This window comes from Sceloporus occidentalis, unplaced genomic scaffold (assembly GCF_023333645.1).
Source record: "Sceloporus occidentalis isolate IW3139 unplaced genomic scaffold, rSceOcc1.0.p SCAF_5, whole genome shotgun sequence".
NCBI classification, from domain to species: domain Eukaryota; kingdom Metazoa; phylum Chordata; class Lepidosauria; order Squamata; family Phrynosomatidae; genus Sceloporus; species Sceloporus occidentalis.
The window spans coordinates 109,618,062-109,642,835 of record NW_028316985.1 but is presented as its reverse complement, the minus strand read 5'-3'; the positions used below and the strand labels follow the sequence as shown (position 1 = coordinate 109,642,835).

The following is a 24,774-nucleotide window of genomic DNA, read 5'->3' as shown; positions in this document are numbered from 1 at the left end:
AGAAATGTATGTAATTCAACTCATAAGTAAAGAAAAAGGAAAAGATTTATGTGAGGAGCAGCAGGAAGAGTGAGATTTCAGGTAGAGCACAGTGCATATACATTCATTATGAAATATTTTAAAAACAAATCCATTTGAAGACCATTTGTTGTCACTGGTATATTGCAATGAGGTGTCTAGGATCTCTAGCCAGGTAATTGGGTAGTTTGTCCTCAACTGTAACTCTCACCATCTTTGACTAGTGGACATCCTTCATTGGTTAATCAGAGCTGGAGTTTAGCAACAAAGGTTCAAAGACAAATCGCCTCTGAAGAAACTTACTTTCAAGTATACATGATAGCAATTGTGTTGTCAAAACAGTTTTCTGTCAAAGTCCATTTGGAAAGATGTGGGCCTTAACATTTTCTTATGTTTCTCTTTTTCCCTAACCACTCATGTACAAACTCTCAGCTTTATCACACTAGTGGGATCCCGCGGGAAAACGGGAGTTAAACACAATTTAAATTAAATTTGAATTTAACCAAAACTTGCAAATTCGGGGAGTTTATCACACTGAATTGCTTCCAAAACGAAATAACGCGAAATTAAATCGCAGTTAAAGCAGAGAAAATTGGCAGCTTTGTACTTTCGGGATGTTCCGAAACTAAAAAGCTGCCGGTTTTCTCCACTTTAAACTGTGGTTTAACTTCACGTCATTTCACATTAACTGCAACGTCACATGATAAACTTCGGGCATGTCCAGGTTTTCTTTGCATTAAATCACATTTAAATCCCATTTTCTCACAGGATCTCGATAGTATGATAAACTCCTGTATTGAATCAATGCATGAAAAGTGGTGTGTACTTGCCCTACCCTTCTTTCATCTTCAGTTTCATCACTCTCCTAACATGGAGAGCAATTACTGTAGTCAGAAAGGGACTTCTTCTTCTAGGCACAATTGGGAACCAGGGGTTTGTTTTGTTTTTAAAGTTGCTAATTTTTTCTTTTTAAAGTTTGTGATCAATTTGGAGAACACTGAGTACATTGGCAAAGCTGTGTTGTTCAGACACACTGCACTCCACATAAGGAAAATGTCTGATAAATTAATAGCTTTACTTGTGACCCGCCTTTCCCCAAGAGTGAGATAGAGGTGTGTGTTGAATCATCACATTTGTAAACAAGTGAATAGGCCAATATGTTCTTAATTTTGTTCTACACCATGCTTGATTCTTATGCAATGTATGCTGATATATAAATGTTTTGAATAAATAAAGAAAATTTATCCCTGGATAAGAGAATTCACACCAGGGTTGTTGGGTTAGCTGCACGGGTTCTGAGAGTGCTTGGGTGAAGTGTTATTATCCACAAACATTTAAACTTTTATACCATCTTGGACTAACTGAGCATCAGTTTTAAGAAAAGTAGTGTCAGATTCAATGCTTTTTCTCTATAGAGCAATAACAAAGAAAATTAGAATTTGACAAGACAAATAGGCAAGCTTTTACTTGTTCATATCAGAGAGTGGAAAAACCAGACATTATCTAACGATCAGCCAACAGTAGGAGGCAAGAAGGAAAGAAGATCATGCTAGAGGAAAAATAGGGCAGGAAGGAAGACAGCTTCTATCTGTGTTGTAAATTGTGGCATTCACAGTGTCCTGAAAGTGACAGTGAAAAGGGGGGTATGATACCTTCTCTCATTTGGTCTCCGACTGTGTCCCTGACCTTTCTCTACTGGAATGATCACAGGAGACCAAAAAAATGTAGTTTTATTTCTTGTGAAGCATTTAGCTGTTAAACATGGTAAATGTGCAGTGAGCAACACTTCTTCAATAATTCTTCAAGGTTCTGTAAGCAGAAATAGTTTCTGAACATAAAACAGATGAGTGAAAAATAGGAAAGGAATATGCCACCAGTTAAGTGATGATTACAAGTTCAAGGGAAATCAAAGATAACAGAGTCCACTGCAGTTCTGATGTTTTTTTTTGTGAGGGAGGGACTGGTTCATTTATGAATATCCATTGCTTGGTGATTGCAGGAGAATCTATGGAGCCAACTTAAAATAGATTATCCAACTAGCTCAGTATGATTTACTATGACTGACAATGACTATGGGGGGAGGGGTCTTTTGATGCAATTTGTGCCTATCTTCTTGGGTGTAAGATCCACTGATTTTTTCCCCAAGAGTAAAATCCCCTGAATTTGATAAGCCTTACTTCTAGATAAATATACATAGGATTGCAATATCATCTTTCCTAATTTGGTTACATGATGTATTTGTTCCACTAGAGATGATGCGGATTTACACTGGGACCTTCTTCAGGCTAAGTGTGTACTTTTCTACTGAACTATGGAAGATTCTGTATGAGTTACAGGTAGGATACTAAAATAAATATCAACTCAAGTGCAAAAAAAAATCAATTGAATTATTTTACATATAATTTACATATAATGTCAGCTATCATCATTTTAGTGACCATCCTTGGGGCAGAGAAAGAAATTAAGGTCATTATCAACCCTCTCAAGGAACCAGCTTCCATCAGATTTTGTCTCTTTCACAATTTTCACCCACCAATATTTTCATTAGGCTGTAGAAAAGGAAATTTCAAGAGGCAGAGCCACTCCATGTTGAGAAACTAACTTTTTTTTATTCTTCTGATTTTAATTCATTTCTATGTAGCTATGATCAACAATTTATGTCTGCATGATAGTCATTACAGCTGGTCCTCAAAAAGTCTTAAAGTGTTATGAATTCATGCCTGAAGGTAGTGATGATGGTGATGATGATAATGATGATGATGATGATGATGATGATGATGATGATGATGATGATGATGATGATATTCTCTCCCTGCTTTGTCCCCTCCATCATTTTTGTGTCACGTCCTTCCAGATAGCAAGACTGAATCCATGTATTGTTTTATGGTGTTTTTTGTTTGTTGATGCTGATTTATAAGCTGATCTGGTAGTCTTTCCAACTGAAAAGCAAGGTATAAATGCTTCAAAGGTATAAATAAACAATCAAAGGTTATGCTAGGATCACTTAAGGCAATATCAATATTCCAATGATATGCATCTCTAGTGCAGTCCCAATAGCTAAGCCAAGACACCTTGAAAATATATTTATGTGGCCTATGTGTTTCTAGGCCCCCTCCACACACACACACACACACACACACACACACACACACACACTGGCCTGACTACTGTTGGTACTAAAATATGATGCTATTTGGATTAACAGAATTTATGCAAGTGTTACTCACCATTTATCAATTGAATCAATAGGACTATTTAGTTGAGACTACACTCAGGTTGTGAGTGTGTTTGTGTGTGTGTTTTAGATGCATTTCTAAAAACAATAATTATTGGATTGGCCTTAAGTGGTGGAACATAATTTTACAAATATATATGAATCAGGCCTATATTTAAGATGGGAGGTGATATTCATCTCTCCTATAGTCACTGTGGCTGATGCAATGTGCTTTCAAGTCATTTCCAAATTACAGCAACAATAAGGAGAACAAATCACACGGTCTTCTTTACAAGATTTGTTCAGAGTGGGGTTTATATTGTCCTTCTCTGAGACAGAAAGTGTGTGGTTTGCTCAAGATCACCCAGCAGTTTCCATGGCCAAGTGGGGATTCAAACCCTGGCCTAGTGGAGTCCTAGTCCAACAATCAAATTACTATGCCACACTGGGTCTCATATTCATTGTTAGCTTCATCTGTTCTTGTTATCGTCTTGCATACTCACGAAAGAAAAGAATTTGCAAAGGCCATGAATATCACTAACCTTGTTCCCAGTCTAACACACATACAGTCGCTCAAATGTCTCAATTGTTTGTCTTATGGGATCATGCCTTATACAGTATTTACACGAAAGGTGAGAAAAGGGTGGCCTCTCAGTTTTATATATTTATTGTTTTATTTGTTTCAGGCCATCCTGATACCATGTTTCGTTTTTTTAAAAATCCCACAGAGAACAGAAACAATAGCAACAGGAGCAGAAATAATAAAAACAACACCCCCCCAAAAAAAACCCATTCATTCAGAGTCTTGTATACCTCTTAGTATTAATAATAAGTAAAATGATGAGTCTTCATTTGATGGGGAAAAACATTCAGTGCTAGGAGCCCACCTAAAAAGCATGGCCAGATCTGTAACAGAGTTTGGATTGCAACTCACAGCAGCCCTAGACAGCACAGTTGCTGGTAATAAACTGAGTTTTCACTTATCTTCCATGTTGTTGTTATTGACTTGTTCGCTAGTCTTCCTGGCTTCAGGAGTTTAAGAATTCAACCCTTGGCCAATTATGTGGCAAATGGAGAAGCCACTTGGTGCCACTTAATTGATCAAGGGTTAGGTTCTAAGCCTCCTGGAGCCTGGAAGGCCAGTGAGCAAGTCAATAGCAACAACATGGAAGATGAGTTATTACTCAGTTTATACATAAAGGTATACTTAAAGAAGGCTGTGGCTGAGCTCTGGGAAAAACAAATATTGCACTGCAAATATACACTGACAGCTCAATGTACAAGGTGATGTACAATTAAGCTTATTTAAAATAATAATAAAGAAAGATAATAATACCTGTCAAATAATACCAAACAATAATTTACAGTATTGCTTAAAGGGATTTCCATGTAGACAGGACATGTACTTAAATTAACAGTTGACAATAACTGCAAAGAGTAAGAAATTATTTGGGTGTATAGTCCCAACACCACGTATTTCTACTGGATGATAAATGTTGCATATGTAATATAATCCTGGATTCCAAATGTCAGAAATATCTACAATAAAGCTGTGAGAGTGGGCAGCTTTCAGCCCTAGTTCTGCCTCTGGTCCTCAGTCTTATTCCTTGAACCTATTGGGAAAGTCCTTTACCAGTGATCTTTCAGACCTGAAGCCTAAACACTCTGTCCCTTCCTCATCAGTAGGGCAAGAAAGAAAAGCAGGAGAAAGAAAGGAATGATGCTGTGAAAGGAAGGGAAGAAGACAGTGCCTTCCAAATAGGAATTCTGCCTCCTTTCCTTCAGTCCTCCAATTTGTAGTGTTGCAGAAATTGAGACACTGAAGACTGTCCACATGTAGAATTGTTATATTCGCTATTTTTGTATTTCCTTGTTCATTTTGCCTTCTCCTTTTGCTTGAATGCCTGAAGTGAATTTCTAAATGCTCAGCTAACATCTTAAGTGTTGATATTTTAAGGAACTGAAGGAGAATTCCATTATGGAGGGGCAAAAGTCTCATTTGGGAGTGTAATGTCCTAATTTTATGCTACACACTGGGATTAATGAGGGGAAGGTGGAAAAGAGAAAAGGAGTGATTCTGATTACCATTGGCACATGCTTCCCAAAGATTACCCTGAGAGTGGCCTTCAGTGATGGGGAAGTACCTTGTCTTGTTTCACTTGGTAGAAACAAGTTGATCACAGGTAAACAAAAATGTCTCCTATATATAATGGGGTATATTTGCTCTGTTATTCTGTTCATGTTTACTATTAGAATATTCATTTGTTTTCTTATTCATTCAGTTTTCAGTTGCTTCATTATTCATTTTTTGAATGACATTTGTGGTGTTACTCATATTCATTATATTCCTTCCTCTGATTTTTCTTTGCTTTCAGCATGGTCCCCCCCTCCTTTTCTTTTTTCCCCCCTTTTCCTTATCAAAGCAGCTCTTTAGACCCCTCTTCCAACATCCACCATTTTATCTTTCAGATATCCAAACATCTCAGGACATTCTGGGGCGAAATGGAAGCCACCACAAAGACCAATGCCCTCACCCATTGCTACTGTTTTTCCTGTCCTGCAATACTGACATGAGACTGGCAGAATGGTACGATTGGATAACTATTGCCAATAAGTAGGAATCCCAAATGGACCTCTTGGGGCCCTTTCTCATAGCATAACTATACAAGATAATTCCATTTTAACTACCATGTTTCCATCCTCTAGAAGCCTGGAATTTGAAGTTTAGAGAACGTTTAGAATTCTCAAACAGAGAAATTACAAATCCCAGGAATTCTTATTATAACTGTGTGATCATGGTGTCTCCCCTGCCAGGTAAGTATAACTGTGTAGTGTGAAAGGGCCTGCGGCCTTTTTTTACTTGATGCATCCTTTTTTTACTTGATGCATCCTTCACTTGATGCCGGATCAAAACTAATGAAAACTGAACTGATCATATAGCATTAGATACATTTGTTTCATTTATTCCAAAATGAATGCATGCCATTTACATCAGGGGGGGCAAAGTGCAGTTTGTGGGCCACACATGGACAATGAGACAGTTACTGTGTTTCCAGGGCCTCTAGGGGATCAGGAAAATATTCCTAAATGCTCTCTGAAGTTGTGGGGTATTGTTGCCATGTCTCTCCCTATTATTTAATATATGAAAAAAAATTCTTTTAAAGCGTCCAAGAGAAGCTTTAAATACTTCCAAGAGTGTGTCGAAGAATAGGAAGGCTGTGGAAGGCTGTGATCTCCAAGGTCCCCTGGGAGCTAACTGGGGCGGGTTACAGACCGCCAAAAAAAACGTAGTGACTACGTATTAGGGTTAGGAAGGTGAGGTGCTTCCGCACCCCCCTAACCCTAATACATAGTCACTACGTATTTTTTGGCAACGGCCGTTCGAGACAGCCGCCGGCATGTTTACGTCTTGGATGCATAGCATCCAGACGTGTCGCGGCGCCTATGACGTCGCGAGTGCGCCAGTGGCGCCTCGCGGCGTCATAGCTGCGCCGCGGAAAGAAGCTCCATTTTGGAGCTTCTTTTTTGCTCCGTAACGGAGCCGCGCGGTTTGGCTGCAGCGGCTCCCTTACGGAGCAAACAGCGGCAGCGGCAGATCGCTGCAAAGCGGCGGTTTATAACCCGCCTATGTCCCTTAGCCTACGAGAGTTGCTCACTGCTTCCTTATGTGAGTTCCAAAGGTTACTTTTATGGTAGCACAAATTGTAATATATGAAAAAATTATTTTGCAGTGGTCTATTTGACACAGTAATGCTGAAACTCTTGATGTGTCCCCCATATCAATGCATAGAGCCCCAGGGGCACATTATATCCTCTCCCCCACCAAAAAAATTAAAACCCCTCCAAGGTTAAGGAAACATGTACAATAATGGAACAATTCCAAAATCAAAATGAAATTAAAGAAGTTGTGTTTTTTTAAAAAAAAGTTTAATTTTGCTTTTTGATTTGATGAACAGAGGAGGAAATCAATACAGTAGAAGTGTACAGTTTCTCAAATTTGATAATATATTCATAGTACAAGTGGTCAACACTTCTGCCTTATAGATTCCACCACCTGAGAATGAATACAAAAGTGGACAGACCACACTTAAAAAAATAGTCAAGAATATGTGAAATTTTCTACAAAGAAAAAAGAATGCATAGCAATCAGACAGTAAGGGGATTATCAAACCAAACCTAAGCACTTTTAAGTTCTAGTGCCTTCATTTTGGGAGTTAAGTACATGCTTTAACTCCTCTCACTGAAATCAATAGGAGTTAAAAGTACTCAGCGTTGACATGATTGTACCCTCAGAGTGTGATCTTCAGCACTGGATTTCGAGTATCAGAAAAGGCATACCGTGAAGTCAAGTACACAATTCATTAATGAACCCAATTACATGATATCCTCATGTAAATATACCAGATATAAACCAGCAATCTCAATAGGGTAAAAGTACAGTTTATGGGAAAGCAAAGAAAAATAAATACGTGAAACATTCACTAATGGTCTGTTCCTGCATCCCACACAGAGGATGGAAATGGTTGATCTGGATGAGACCATTTTTTGGAAACAGAATCCTATGCCTCTTTCCATCATCCTGGGGTTAGATCTAGAGAAAAGATTGCCTAATGGGGCTGGGGGAAGTTGCTTTCCCATGACCTTCTCTCACAACAATACTCTCAAAGCCTCTGTTGAAGGTCACAGAACTTTGCAGAATAAGGTTTTCTATGTATGATATGGAGGGCACAGTGGGAGAAGGGAATTAGGTGGTGGTACTTCCAAAAGTAGGAGTTAAATTGTGAAAGATGCTTCCCTTCTCAACCCTGCTCCCCCTCCATTCATCAAGTATTCCTTGGAGGTGGTGGTGGAGATTCCCAAAGAGAAGAGAAGTCTGGAAAATTGAGTTCTGTCAGCCCCGTTCTGCAACAACATTCTTTAAATCTAACCCAATATGTCTAACTTTCATGTATGTTCAACATGTTTTTGAACTTTTGGCTACAAAAAATATCTTTGAGTTGTTATGATATATTAAAGACTAAGAAGGACTAGAAATGCAAAGAGGTTGTCCGTATCATGCAGATTCCATTTTAATTAAACTGAGACCCTCTCTGTTAAAAACAAAGTTCCAAGTATGAAAGGCAATTTTTATTCCAATGACTGTAACCTTCCTAACTTCATAAATAGGCCAAGATTTAGCAATGACACCTTTTAAAATACATATATTTCAGCAGACCACTACTTGGTTGTTGTTTTTATGACAGGGAAAGTAACAGATTGTTTGTTCTATTTCCCATACAGAATCTTTATCATGCTACTCAGAGTACCAAGAGTGTCCGATCCATACTTTCCCCACAAATATTTCTAAACGTTGGCATTTCTTCTGATTTTTTTCGGTCACTTTTGAGGTATAGATACCATTTCTTTGTTGATCTAGCACATGCTTAAGGGATTTGTGTAAAACCTGCACAGCACAGCTCATTTCTTATTTTAAGCATGTTAATTTCCATCCTTGTGTCCTTCACTACTTACTAACTAAAACATTAATCAGATGAAATTTTTGACAGCATACTAGTCTTCTCAGAGGCAGATTGAAAGGGGAGATATGTCTTCCTCTCCAGTCCATTATCTTATATAAGATGGCATGTGATGCTGTTTGTCCATTGTTGACTATTTCATCTTATATATATAAAAAAAAACCTTTCTCACATCCCTTTGGATTTCTTGAACCAGTTCACTGCTTTTCCCATCATTCCAACAGGTAACTGGAATTTCTCATTTCGACATATATATATATATATTCTTAAAAAAATAAGAATGATTCATAAGTTTGTTTGAAAAATAATGAGCTTTTGCTTTAAATGTCTTTTGGGCCTTGCAGGGACCCCACCTCTTGGGAATTGATTTCTTAGCATGACATTCTTGAACAGAGGTCCCATGTCTTTTTATGATCCAACATACACTAAGAGTTGGAGCTTCATTCATAAATATTTCACTTACGAGCACATACATTCATTTTACACGATTCCTCAATGTGGCCAGGGGGCTGCGTAGTCTGCTTTGTATCCACCTATAAAAAATACAAAAATATATGTCTGCTTACCGGGATGTGAGCAGGGTTTAACTAACCTATCCCTACCACAATGGATTTTTTTCTTTTTTCTTTCTTTATTTTTTAAAGGGCAGATTTACATTTTGACACCCTTAGCTTAAATGATACACGGGTATAACGTTGCATGGAATTCAGTTTGTGAATGGTACAATAAAATAAAATACAATCCAGGTCCACATTTATTCAATTGGAAACACATTAAATTTTGCTTTCTCCCTTGGATGGTTTTCTATTTCTTGGGATTTGCTCCCCTCCACCAGCTAGTCCTGAAAAGCCCAGGTTTAAGAAGGGGAGAAGACTAAATTTAATTGATAGTATCAAGTACAGCAGTCCCACTGAATCAACAGAATTTACCTAGCCATTCAACCATTGATTCAGTAGGTTTACTTTGGAACTAATAATTGGACTGAAACAAGTGTCACAGTACATTGACAGCTGTCTGAGCTGAGGTTTGTTTATATTATACAATTACATTGGTATACTCCTCTTTAACTGCCATGGTTGCATCCTATCAAATCCTGGGATTTACAGTTCAGAGATGTACTTAAAATTCTCTTAGAATTCTTAGAAAGCTCTAGTGCCTCTGACCAAACTAGAAATCCCAGGGTTCTACAGGATATTGACATGGCAGTCACAGTAGAGTCATAGTGATATAGTTGTTTAGTGAGAAAGGTCCCTAGGTGAAATTTCCTGTGGGAATAAAGAGGCCTCATTGAATGCTTTATAAGCTTTGATGTATTTTATGATATAACTAAATATTATGGAGTATGTGTAATTGCTGCCCAAACCAGCTAGCCCAGGTTGTCTCTTCCACCTCTTCTCTTCCCAGGATATCAAACTGTGTGATGTGGTTCACTCAAGTTAGAGTTTTTCCACACACACCCCAGCATGTGGCACACTGTGAAGTGATATGGAGCCTGAGAAATCCAATCCAAGATCCTTGAGTCCCGTGTTTTGCTTTACTGGTTGTTACAGAAGGAGAATAAGAAGAAGGAACACAGGGTCGCTGCTTTCAGTGGAAGCCAAGCATTGTCTATAATGGCTTTAAGGCTCACTGTCACTCTCTGATTGGTTCCAGATCATGGTGTGGATGTTCACTCTAGGCCTATACTTACAATGTAAGAGTGGCACTCAATTTGGGTATGGTGGTGGCAGGGTGTGTATGAGGAATTTGCTTGTATGCCACATACTCCTAAGCAGGGCTGGGGAGTAGTGGTGATTTTGAGGTTACTCCTTGTCCTACTCTGAAGTAAGATTTTTCTTCTTCATTTTACTCCTACTCATTTAAAAACCTCTTACTCCTTTACTCCTTACTCATATTCACCAGCACTGAGGAAAATCCCTGACTGCTTTGCAAGGCTGGTGTGTATGTGTGTCTAAGTGTCTCTCTTTGCCTCCCGCTTCCCCAATGCAATATAATAAAATTGTTTTGTGTGTGTGTGTGTTTTTATATACAATATAATAACAGGAATAAGGAGTAACAAATATATTTTGTTGCTTCTTACTCCTACTCCTACTCCTAGCCCGCACTTGCATACCCTCCAACTGTCTAGATTTCTCAGGGACTGTCCCTATTAATCCTCTGCCCTACCACCTTTTCATGTTTTTAAAAGGTCCATTTTCTCTCTCCTCTTTCCTCTTCCCTCTTTTTCTTTAGCTTCCTTCAGTTGCTGCAAAATGAGTTCAAAGTACAAAAGTACTTTGCACTCTCTTAACTCAGCAGGGGGAGAAGAGAGGAGAAGCGGGGCAGAATTTTGCCTTTCCATGTACATTCAAGTGAAAGCAAACTTCTGCAACCTCTTTTCTAGCTTGTGTGCTCTTCCTTATTATTAACTTTTGGCATCTTGACCACACTTTGATGTTGTTTGTCCACACGCACCCTAGTTTTTTATCTGTGCAATATGGAAGGGTATTTTCTTGCAAAGAACTCTAAACAAACATAAATTGAACTTAGCTGACATTGCTATGTCCTCAGAAAAACTGGAGATAACTCATAATGAAATTGCTGATTCCCAATAGAAAAGAAACAGAGATATGAATAATGAATAATAATAGCAATAATCTGCTGCTCAGTTGCTCAGATGAGAATGCCCCTAAAGCACTGCCCTCTTTCCATCCTTCCATGAAGATGGACTTTCAATCCTGACCTCATCTGACAGTAAGTCTTTTATTCCTGTTGACACATTCTGCATCATAATGAAGTGCATTTTATACATCAGGGAGATGTTTGCTAAATGTTATTGGGAAGAAAACAAGGAAGCTCTCATCAACTTAAGTTGTCTTGAGGAAAATCTTGTTTTAAAAAACATGAAAGTATTAATCCACAGTAATGATTGCTTTGTACCTTATATTTGGAGCATATTTACAAACTGTGACTGCAGTTGAATAAGACCTTTCATATGCATCAAATCACAGAATTCTATGATTCTATGATTTGATGCATATGAAAATCTTATTCAGCTGCAGTCACAGTTTGTAAATATGCCCCAAATATAAGGTACAAAACAATCATTACTGTGGATCAATCATTTTATGCTTTTTAAAACATAATTTTCCACAAGGCAACATAGGTTTCAATGTGATGTACAGCACATGGGTAAAGTACACTAATCAGGGACTAGTATTGGGCAAAATTCCAAGGTAAAATGATAAGACCTCAGGATTATACACAAAATGACCTTGTGATGCTGTGAAGAAACCAGTCCAAGAACATTCCTATTCAACTCCTCTAATGGTTTGTTTTAAGAAGTCAAAATACACATAAGTGAATAGAGAGATATGCTTAATACTGAAACATAAAAGACTTTTACGCAGCACATTGTTCAAGGTAGTCCCTGAAATCAAAGCCAACTTCAGAAGATGGAAGGCACAGGAATATTATAGTCCTTCCTAAAGATGAACAGGGTCAGTATTTTACAAATACCACTATGCCACCGTTGCATTGAGCAACTTAGGAGGTTTCTCTCACTTCCTCCTCTTCTATGTTAAGGGGACTCTCTCAGGAGGGCTTGCCCACAGGGGACCTGAAAAATGTTTGGTTTGTTCGTATGCTTGCTAGCTTGTATTTAAAATGTGGGATCAAGGGAATCCAGCATTCCATGAAAAACTGAAAAGACTCTAATTATACTGAAAAGATACAATTAATAAATATTTTACAATGAAGATTTTCATACCTGGCTGCATCGCTGCTAAAACGTCTCCCAAATGTCCCTAAAAGGGGAAGGAAGTGCCCGTGCCTGAATGCCAGGTGCGCTTCCTGAATCATCATTGAAATGTGGCTCCCCCTAACACCCCTGAATCATCTGCAGGGGGAGCAGATTTCCTATGGATGGAAACTTTGCATTCAGAGGAATTCAGCTTAAAAGGGAGTGACGTTTCCATGATGTTTCAGGACGACTCTCGACTAGATACTGTTAAGCCTTTCCACTCTCAACCTTAGTTCTGTCTTCATCCTCACCTCCTCTTCACACACACTAGCTCTAAATTAATTCAGCTTGGCCTCTCCTTCTTTTGCTAAAATATGTCTGTGTGATACAGCAAACAACTTAAATCAATCTCTGTGTCTTGAAAGTGATCCTTTCCCTGGAGATTATCAGATAGGGACATCCCGTCCTTGTCCCTTCCTTCCCACCTGATTTTGAATGACTTTCAAAAAACGTAGTGCTGATCTGGACACTGTCCTGTCTGAGAAGTGCAAATGGCAGCAATCATATGAAAAACTTTCATATGATGTCACGCTGATCCTGTCATTGTCCCATCAGTGAGGTGGAAGTGTCCCATTCTTGCCCATCATTTTGCATTTAATGGAAGAAACCATTAATGCAATTCCACAGGTTTATGACAGGATCAGCATATCAAGAGTGAATGTCTTTTGTGCAATTGCTGTCACACACAGGATAAGGACGGGCTTTGCTCCTGTCCCACATCTATAATCTCCTCTGTCATTTAATAAGTATCCAGGAATGGAACAGCAAGGTGTTGTGATTATTTGCCTGATCAACATGAGGGCCAGTCTTAGAGGGCACTCTAGCCAAATTTGGTCCTGCTCCCCTCTGGAGTCCCTGTGACTATTTCAAGTCCCAATCCCACTGGCATCTGGAAGTAACTATAATAAAACCACAGGTCAATATCTTAGAAATATTAGCACTACAAGCTGTGCACACAAATATAACTGTACAGCTGAGTTTTATTACAAAGTTTCTCAAAATGTATTTTACTAATTGCTATCATTTGTTTTACACAAATTCTATTCAGCTTTCCTTTAAAAAAAAAACCTGTGTTGTTCAACCACATCTCACCAAAAGGTGTTGAGTTTCAATGTTTTAATGTCAATTTAATTGTTATCCCCCTTATGCAAGCAAGCAAACAAGAAAAGGGGAAGAAAACTGGAATGAATCTGAATCTGAATTCTTGGAACTGACTCTGAATAATTTCCTGCTATATATTTGTTCTTGCTGTTTGTTATTCTCAGAGAAACACTATGAAATCAGTTATATCTAAGCTGTAATATTTAGGGTGTAAATAAGTTCTGAATAGAAGCAACATTTTTTTCTTCCTCCCCTTCCCTTCTTCTTCCTCCTCCTCTTCTTCTTCTGAACAGAATGCAGAAAAGATTGCCAAATGTCCTCAATAACATACCCAAACATCCTTGATAAGAAATGCCTGTTCATAATTATAAACACAATGTTCTCATAGAAAAGCCATCTGGAGCAAGTGCTTCCAAAATGCACAGCCTTCATTGTAGGGACAGCATCTTTCCAACAATCCAATTGCATTGCTCCCATCCTGTTATGAAATATGGTGGGCTTGACAAAAATATTTTCTTGCAAACAAACAATCCCTTAAACAACAAACCTCAACCCACAAGCTACTATCTAAAGAGCAGTGCTAAAGATGGGGAATTCTGGGAGCTGCAGTTCAAGAGGGGATGTTTTCAACACTTTGCTTGAGCACTTGATTTCCACCTAAATTTCCATTTCATACATGTCCAACTAGGAAGACTTTCCCAATAAGAACTCCTTTAAAGATAAGAAGTTCAGATGACGACATTAGATCAGAGGAGGGTCACCTATGAGGTGCTCTCATAGTAGAACCCCCACTTTTCACCGTCTAGATTGCTATGCTGGTCTGGATCTTTTCCTACCCCTCCATGGAAAAACAGTTTAGAACTCAGATCTAGCAATGCACAGCTCATGCAGTAGCCTATGTCCCTGTTGGCCTATTCAGGAAGAGCCCTGCATATGCTCAATCTAAAGCCAGATTCTGGTGGTTCTTTTGATAATACTGGCTCTAAGGCTCTGCAAATACCATCCTTCTCACTCATCCCTGCCTGTTCAGTGGTGATTCCCTGAGAAAGATATCTTGAGGACCTATCTTCTGTTCCGCTGAAAGACCTTTCTCTGGAACCAAGCATTGTGCTTCTGCTGCTAGCAACTTACTTCACCTCTGAAACATCATGAAAATAGCCACTAGCAGAGCTGCATGCTGAAGCCACGGCGAACTACATGAATAGAGTGAAGTTGACTCAGTGGCTTCTAACTTCCCCAAGGTGCCTCACATGTTCAATGATACAGAATCCATCAATCACTTTCTCTACTTGTAATTTTTAGTATCGTTTCAGCACAGTGGCAGCAGTAAACCTCTGCAACATGTATATTTATAACATCCTCTAGAGAATAGGAAGTCCTTAAAATGAATGGATTTGGTGCCTCCACAAAGATGGGGGTTTTTTTGCTAATGTGCAACAGATGTATTTTACTCCAGCTATGTTTTTTCTTCAATTAGAAAATCATCAAACTATAATTTAGCATGAGATAAAAATAAACATGGAATTTTAAGTAGCTTATCAAAAATCTACTAGTCAAAACTATAGCACGTAACATAGCAAATGTACCAGCAGCAATAATCAAGGCAAAGATGGGCCATACCAAACCAGACACCAATAAACTTTTTTAGAAGAAAAAAATCTAAAACAAGGTTGAAAGTTCATTTAGAAGATATGGCTTAAATACACCTGAGCTGATCCTACAGCAAGTTTTATCAGTAAAGTTCTCAACAAATTTACTTAGACTCTCCTGCCTTGTAACCTTCTGATGTTAGGAACTAAAGGGTTATCACCCCAGCTAATAAAGTCATGATGACACATATTGGGTGTCATACTGGAGGCCACCAGGTCAATGGTAACTGGTCACTTCTCTGTCAATGGGGTGATGAACCTGCACAAGAGCTTACACTGAAGTGCTATCCTTGAAGTTCAAAATAGGTTCAGAAACCTGGATAGCTCTTTTAAAGTTTAGAATAAATCCCCAAGTGGAGTTACCACCTCATTGGCACATACATCATTAGACATAACTGCACCAGTTATGTGAAAGTTATAGAAAATTCCAAATCGTCTACACAGGTATCTCACTCCACATCAAACCCTTACTGAAACTGGAAATGAAGCAACTTAATGGATGTAAACACTGTATAGCGGCCTTGAAATTTAATGCCAATTTGCCATGCTTAGACAGACTGTTTAGGCTTTGATGCTGTTGTGCCTGGAACCCGATAATTACCACCCAGTGTCATGTATCTTGTTCTCAACTGTCTCAGTCTTCAATGGTTGACTACACTTTAGGATGCAGTAACAGAATGAACAAGAAGATACACTAGCAGGACTGCCTGACCTGCTGCCCCCACCATGCCTCTGAACAAGCTGACATCTGGCTCTTCATGTACCTGCTCAGGAACATCCTTCATTATTCTACACTGAAAAATTCACTTTATTTTAATAACTGTCAGGATTACCTATTGTAGCCAAGAGGAAGTTGTTCTCTGCGACTGTCTCCACATGGCCCTTTTCTAATTACACTGCTGCTTAAGGCATACCACTTGTCCTTTAAAGCAAATATTAATACAGTGGGCCCTCAGTATCCACAGGGGATCTGTTCCAGACCCCCCTCCTGCAGATACCAAAATCCATGGATGCTCAAGACCCATAGTATTCAATGATGGCATGGCCATGTGGCCACGCCACCACTCAGGATAATTGGACTTTGCCCCTGCCCCCTCCCCAATTCCAGCCTCACCGTTTTCACTGTGGCAGGCAGCAGGGGGGTACCTCTTCTTCCTCCTCTTCCCTGCCTCCTCCTCCTCTTCTCCTCCTCTTCTTCCCCATTGCCGCTGTCACGGCTCTTTCTCCTCCTTCTCCTCTTTCCTGCTCTTCCTCCTTCCTCCTCGTCCTCCTCTTCACTCTTCCTCCCCCTCTTTTCCTTCACTTCTTCTCTGTTGCCACTGGCTCTTCCTCCATCTCTCCTCCTCTTCCTCTACCCTTGCTTTCTCCACCTTTCTTCTCTTCCTCTTCCTCCCTGTCATTTACACATGGAGGGGATCCTATTTTTATATGATTAGGACTCCTCTTAACAGATATTCCCCAACCCATGGGTGGCAAAGATTGGGCTAGGAAGGAGACAATGGTGTGGACAATGACTACAGCCATATCTTCTCTCCATGATTATATCCATATATGACTGCCATATCGGTAGGCAAAGTGAGGAGGCTGCCTCAGGTGACACACATTGAGTACTGTGGAGTGGTCAGAGGTTCATGTACCATACAACCTTCTCTGTGTCCTCAAATAATCTGCCAAATAGCCCCCTTATCACCACTATTGAAATATAATTCAACTTCCAGCCTCCCCAGCTTTTACATACTGGTTGGTCTGTATGCACCGTATTCTTTGCCCCAGCATTGAAACATTTTTAACCAATTCACATTAAGTACTTCTTTTAATGTCTCTAGTTCAGACTAACAATTGGATTTAGAATAATTTCTCCAACAGAATGTTTCATACTCTCCTCTAAAAACTACCCAGTGATGCATATCCATGCGTGTGAGAATCATAAACATTTCAAAGCAAATGCTAGCATTCACATAAAAATTGGCTGTGCCACTGTGATTTCAGAATACTATTTTTGGTTGAAGCTCAGCTGAAATACAAAGGATTAGTTTACTGGGCAGCTTGATTGATGCCTCCCCATGTGAAGTCAAAGGCTGAAGCCTGAGCCCTGGATATTTACATAACTGATCCTATAGTTTTCTCATTTTATTGAAACAATCAGTATATTTAATGTTGCAGAATCAGACAAGGCATACAACACTCATATGTGTTAGCCAGAGAAAGGGAGGGAGGGAGAGTGAGAGAGAACTACATCAGGTGAAAATATTCATAAAATGACAAAAACAGAAAAATAAGAAAGAAAATCTGTATCTGCAAGAAGGAGAGCTCTCTTAGATTTGGGTCCTCAATACTAGTAAAGGATAAAAAAAAAAAAAAGAAACTCCTTGGGGGAAACAGAGTGCTGCTGTCTCAGTTTTACTAAAGTAAATGAAAATGACTTCACTGAAGCCATTTCTTTGCTTGCAAAACCTGGTCATTCTGAGAAGATCATAAGCTGTAAGAACATAAGATTTGAACCCTCTGAAAATGTGAGATATATTGCTAGAGACATTTTCACAGTTAGGAAGAGAGCATGCTGGCTTATGGTGAGTCAGACTACTGATCCGTCTACCCCATTACTGGTGACATTTACTGTCAGCATCCCCCCTGGGTTTTACTGGGATTGTTTTGTATCCCTATCTGGAGATATCAGGGATGGATCTTCAGATGGTTCTAAACAGAAAGCATGATATCTGTCACTGAGATCAACCAGAACTTCTTTCTGCAGAACTAAAAAATTTTCAGAGTGTAAAATAATTTGTGAAGGGAATGTGAAGTAATTCGGGGGCTCCATATATGTCTGGGCTTTAACACACACAGTGATGCAAAGGATGCTGTCCTCCTCCCTCTCTCTCTCTCCCTTCTCCTCGTCCTCTCTCCTTCTTTTTCACAACACGCCCCTGATGTTCTGAATTTCCACACATCCTTCTACACCAAAATAACAGGTACAATGAGTTCTTGCTTCCTGGAGAATGATTTGCAGTGTACATGGAAGACTACCTCACAGCCTAGCTTAGGTAGTACATGGGAAATGTTCTAAAAGATGTATTTTTCACTGGAGATGATCAGACAGGAGATGAAACATCCTTGTCCCATCCTTTTCCCATTCTTATAGCATGATCGCAAGAAGATTTTCATATGACATTGCACTTATCTTGACATTATCCCATCCAAAAAGCACAATTGATTGCAATCACATGATAGACTTTCAAACAACATCGCACAGATCCTGTCATTGCCCCATTATTGCATTACCCGGCATTTTGGATTAATGGGAGTTCACATTAATACAATGCCATTTCAATGATGGGACACTAGCGCTGCAATCTGAAAGACTTTCATGGGCTCACAGTCAAAGACGGTATAAGGATGGGGAAGTGATCCCATCCTTCTCTCATCCCCGTGTGATAATCTCCACTGTCTAAATCCATGTGTTGTTGTTGTTGTTGTTGCTGATGCTAATGCTGATGCTGATGATTCTTGAACATCACCTCCTTGTGTGGGTAATAGCACAAAGATCTCATTCACATTCTCTGGATCCTCCACATTACTTAATGCAAATAATATGCTGAACACTTTAAGGGCATTTTCTCAACACTGTGAAACAGGATTGCTATTTGTGTTTTGATGTGCTTTTCCACTGCCTCGGATTCTGCCAGGAAGAGCTCAAATTTTACTCTGCCAGCTTTCCATGTAAAAATAATAGTGGCTGCAGGTTAATAATTGTCTATCAGGTTGTCATTGGTTCTCCCACCTATTCTGAGTTTGCTTGAGACTCACAACTTTGACACCAAGGGGCATCTTTCTGAAGGGATAGCTGCAGTCACCGTGGAAGAGAGATCCTTTGCACATCACAGGTGAAATGACATATTTCTTACATTTTCTATTTTTAAAAAATAAAAATAAATCCCTACTCATCCTTTCTAACGTTCTATAGTTGTCTCTTCCCTTACGTGGGGGATCTGTTCTGGACCCCTCCCCCCACATAAGGGAAAAAAATGTGGATGCTCAAGCCCTATTCAAATGAATGGGGCTCATGCCCGTGGCGGTGTGGCAGTGGTGCATGGGGCGCACACCACGAGAGTGCGCACCACTGTTTTCTTCTGGTCCGTGGTTCCCTTCCTTCCAGCGTGGCTTCCAGCATATGCTGGAAGCCGTGTAAAACACGCCTGCGTATGGCGTGGGTGCACTGTATAATAATAATGCATTCTCACCCTATATTGATGCAGCTGCTTTGAGGATTTGAGGAAGAAATATGTACGATAGCGCAGCATTCAAAGCTAGAACATCCCATGCAAATTAGGGCTCATTCCCATCTCATTTCACTTCATAAGTAGTTTCTATCATGGGGCTAGTCCACATGGAGAATTATGGATTGTAAAAAGCAATCCATATTTGCCCCAATTGTGATGATCCAGGGAGACATTAGCCTAAGATGCCATACTATAATGTCATCCCACTCATTTTCTGCCAATGGAGAGAACACTGTTAATGATAAGGCTTATTATTTCGATAGCTTATTTTGAGTGCTCCAAGGGTGTATCTTCATTCTGTAAACCTTACAAGAGGCGAGAGGCAACTTTGATCTTCAGATATTTTGGATTTTGTTTCCCAGAGGTCCCAGTCACCATGGTCAATGACCCAGGACAGGTGATAATTGCAGGTCAAACTATCTGAAAAGCTAAACATTTTCCACCCTGCTTTTCAATGACTACCTTATAAGGTAGACCAAAATGATTATGTTCATATTACAGTCTGTGAGGGTTAAGGATGAGGCTGAGATACAGATGCCAGCCTAATGCCAGCCAGTGAGTGTATTACTGAAGTAAACTTTGCACATCAACGTCCTGGTTCATAAATCTTTGTTTTTCATAAATATTATGCTAGCCACAGTGTTACACTGACTTCAGTAGGAATGGTAAATATATATGCAAGATCAAAGTTTACCCCAGTCAAGTACAAAATTCAGATGAACTCATCTAACTCTATTACATTGTACCAAAGCTTGAACATGTTATTTTTTTAATGTAATAGCCACAGTCCTCACTGTTGAGACTCACCAGCTTCGAAGCCATAAGTGGCTAATTATTTAATTCCATTTTTGTCAATTTTTCATCAAATGTACAGCATTCAGACTAATCTAAGAAGAGTGTATTCATAATGATGTAGAATACAGTGATTTGTAATTCAAAGCAAATACTTTAAAACACACATATATACACAGAAAGGTGACTACCACACCAAGATTTTTTTTGACTGACATTTAAATCAACTATATTGATTGACTGTTATGACCAGAATCCTATTGCTAGTGCCAACTACAGCAATCTTACTGAATTAATAGGATCTACTTGGGCCTAACCAATAGGATTCTGCTCTGCATTTAATTCTTCTGCTCTAGTCAAGATGTTGCAGGGCTCCAGAACTGGAGTCCCATGTTATTTCCTATTGGTTCTTGGAGGCTGCCTCATTCTCTACAAGCTGCAATTTCTGAACTGTCTTCAAGGCATAGCCCAGCATAGAGCTGCTCTGGAAGCATTCCCTGGATTGCTCAAAAAGGAAACTTTGCCACCATATCCCAGGGGAAAATAAGGTGCTGGAGGCAAACAGAACATTTGCTACATACTAATGAGAAGCTGGAAGTTTACAGTAAGCTTAAAATGTCCTTAAATGCCATTGCAACCAGCTTCACCCACAATGCTTCTTTTAAAAGAATTCTAGCTAGCTCCTTTCTGTGCTAGGAAACTACTCTTGGTCATTCATGATTCTGTTCCACAATTCTAAATGTTGCCTTAAAATGTCAGTGATTTATAGAAAGCTGTCACCAAGACCCTAGTGAAATGAAAACAAGGAAGCTGATGTTACAGGGCACAATTGTCAAATAGGAAGAGATGCAATTAAGTGTGTGTGTGTGTGTATTTTAAATGCAATTGCATAAAAAAAAAGTGTTGGGTTAACTCCTTTCACTATTTGATCCAGTGACCTAAGTGGCTAACCAGCAGAAATTGTACCTGCTGCTGTCATTTGTTCCTACATATTCAGTATGCACTCTCAAGATCACAGGAGATTATCTGAGAAGTCATTTTCCAGAGAAACACATTATTCTTAGAAATAAATGATTTGTCAATGTATTTAAAAATAGACTAGAAAAAACCAGCAGCAGGAAGACAAAGATGATTCAGTTACTGCTATGAGGTGTTATAAAGCATTAAACATACATGCCATGTGCTCTGATGGATCTTGTTTTCACTTACATTAGGTGCTGAATATGTTTTGTTTTGTTTTGTTTTTAATGGTGCAATCCACTAGAGCCAATCCCCTGGGACATTCTCCTGCACAAACCCCATTTAAATCATAGAATCATAGAATCATAGAATCGTAGAGTTGGAAGAGACCGCAAGGGCCATCCAGTCCAACCCCCCGCCATGCACAGAACCCGCATAGAGCTTCTGTCACTTGTCTTTTTGAACAAGCTGAAAGAAAGAAAATCAACTTATTTGAGATATAGTGATTGAGAAGAATGGTGGCGTACCATGGACATCCAAGAAGACAAACAAATGGTTTTAGAACAGATCAAGGCTGAACTCTCTCTGGAAACCAGGATGACTTAATTAAGACTGCCATATGGTCACATAATGAGAAGGTATGATTCATTAGAAAAAACAATGATGCTGGGAAAGGTACAGGCCAGTAGAAAGAAAGTAAGACTACAAGCCAGATGGTTAGATTTGGTCAGGGAGGCCATGGTCTTGAGCCTGGATAACTTGAGCAGAACAGTTGAGGGCAGAGATATTGGAGAAATCTTATCCACAGGTTGCCTTGAGTCAAAGTCAACTTGAGGGCAGTTAACAACAACAACAAAACAACAACAACAGAACTTCCCAACCAGGAACAGGCCTGTTATTAAGCAGAGCAAACTGTGGCTCCAAGTAGAAGACTGGGAATGCTCAATTTTATTAAAAATAACAGATAATGATCACTTCTTTAAGTCATCATATTATTGATGTGTGCACTCTTTCCCATTATATCTTTCAAAAAGTCTTTTGTTGGCAGTAAGGTAACACATTTCAGTATCTTATAATGCTATAATTCCAGTTTCACTATGACAGCAACATCCTGGAATGCTCAGTTTAAGAAAGGTATTTATTATCCTCAGACAAGGGTTCTAATCTCTCATCAAACTGCAAATCCTGAGCTGGGACAGGTAAAAGTAATTTCCATATGCTTTTCTTCCCCTTGGTTTCAGTTGTTTTGATCATGGGTGGTGGTAATACAGGTGATTTCACTGGTGAGCATGGTGCTTTATACAGAACAAGAAGACAGATCCTTACACCCAATAGGTTCTAATCTAAACATCAACAGAAGGGAAGAAAAGAAGGAGGAGGACTGGAAAGATGGAAGTAAGCAATGAAGCAGTATCTAATTGTTTTAGTTGCATCTGCTTATATTTATATGTTGCTAGATAGCACTCTTTAACCACCATTTTATCTGTTCTCTCAAGGGAAACTTAAATGAAAAGGGCAGAACATTTCTAGCAAACTAGGACAAAATGTACTTGAAAGTTTCTTCCCCAAACATCCATGGAAATGAGCAAGGGGGTGAACCTTTTGAAATCACTGTCCAGGTGTTCCCTGTTTTCATACCTCATCAAAGAACACTATCTCATATCAATTGGCTATGGAAACCTCTGAAACACCTGGCATCCTTTACAAGAATAATAGTGGCTGAGGTTCCACTTCAGAGGCTAGAACTTGTAACTTTACAATGACATAGCTATGTCACTAACAAAATACACAACCTTTCTAGTGAACTGTGATGACACACATTAGAGCACCATGCACAGTGTCATATTGTGCAATGTGGGCACCAACTACTCATCAGGACACCATACAATGTCATGTTCTGCAAATCCCCTTTGGCAACAGGACCCAGAGTATATCAGGACCACTGACCAACAGCCATGGTACTAGTTCTGCTTGCCCAACGGTCCCCATGTCATAGCTATGTCTCTGTCCCCCTCCTGAGAATGCAAACATTGTGCAATGCTACATTTCAACTTTAAATGATTATACAGTGGTTTACAATGGTGTAACTTCCCACCAGAATGCCAGCCAATATTAACAAAAAGTACATCTCAACTGATGCCAGCCCACTTACCACACAAATACATACACAAATATGTAGTTATATGGAAGAAATGTTTGCTCTTTTTTGCATGCCTGGAAATTGTGCATTCCTCTTTCTCTTTCATTTTATTTTTTTTTTATACTAGGGCAACCCTTACTCTTCTATGAGAGTTCTTCTTATATGAGATATTAGTAAGGATGTGTCAGTTACTACCAGTTTTTTTTTCTCTTTTCAGTCTTGAATTCACTCCATTCCATATCTGCCTTAGTTTATTTTTTAAGCCCTCCTAAAAAGTTATCTTAATATACACGTTTCAATGCAATTCTGATGCAAGCAAACATTGTGAGCCATTTTGCCTAAAGGGCTTGGGAACTGCAACCCAGCACCAATGGAGAGCAGTACAATCCCCAACTCTATCTTGAATATTACCTTGCATTTCATAGGCATACCTGTTGAAATTTTGGACACATTTTCTGCAAAAGACAAGAGTGTTTTTTATATGAACATGCAGGGGTAGCTGTGTTGGCCATTTAGTAAATTCAAATAAAAATCCACCAAACAGTGATACCTTTATTAGCCAACCCAAATGCACAATATACTTGTTGCAAGATTATGAAGTTCCCCTGGATTCTTCATCAGGCAAGATATTACATACCAAATAGGAGAAAAATTAGAGGTGTTAGTAAGATGCCTGCATTTTGTTGTTTCTGTTCTTAGTTAGGATGGTATGGGGAGGGTATCTCTAGCAGGCTGGTCCCTCCTCCTCTGACCATGCAGCAATTGGGCAAAGTCCAGGAAATTTAAAGCCCATTTCATATCAACAAGGACTCCTCTTTTGCAATCCAACATATCTCCATTCCTGTGAGGCCACAGGCCTTTTTTATATTGTATGTTCTCCTGAGGACTAATCAGTTAATGTTGAGTATATTCCTGTGTATGTTCAGGCTTTTGTGTTCTTCACCACACACATACAGAATATTCTGTGAATACTACACAGAAAAATCTACACAACATCTAAATAAGCATGGCCAATAGCCTTCAGGCATTGTAGTTAAGTTAATGTTTTCCCCTTAGTGGTGGGGGGAATATGCTGCTGAAGTTTAGTCAATGTTTTTTCATGTCTTTAATGAAAGAGTAGTGGATTAAAAATGGGGGATCTTTTATTTGATATATTTCTTTGACTTACAAGTGTAGCTTGATGTACTGGTTTAATTAAATTCTGCTGAATTATCATATGGATTTTATAAACAGGCAAATAATTGGTGTTTTATCCTCTACCAACAGTTTGTTTACGGAATTGTGTTTTAAGGTTTTTTTTTCCTCCTCTGGTTATGTAAAAAAAAA

At 39.1% G+C, this 24,774-nt stretch overlaps 1 protein-coding gene across 1 annotated transcript in view; it reads right to left on the bottom strand.

Moving 5' to 3' along the window:
- Positions 1 to 24,774, bottom strand: part of PCDH7 (protocadherin 7) — a 478,336-nt gene that overhangs the window by 392,816 nt on the left and 60,746 nt on the right. Inside the window, exon 2 of the mRNA XM_089525068.1 lies at positions 9,222 to 9,281. Within this exon, the coding sequence (XP_089381194.1) occupies positions 9,222 to 9,281 (60 nt within the window). The remainder of the gene's footprint in view (positions 1 to 9,221; positions 9,282 to 24,774) is intronic.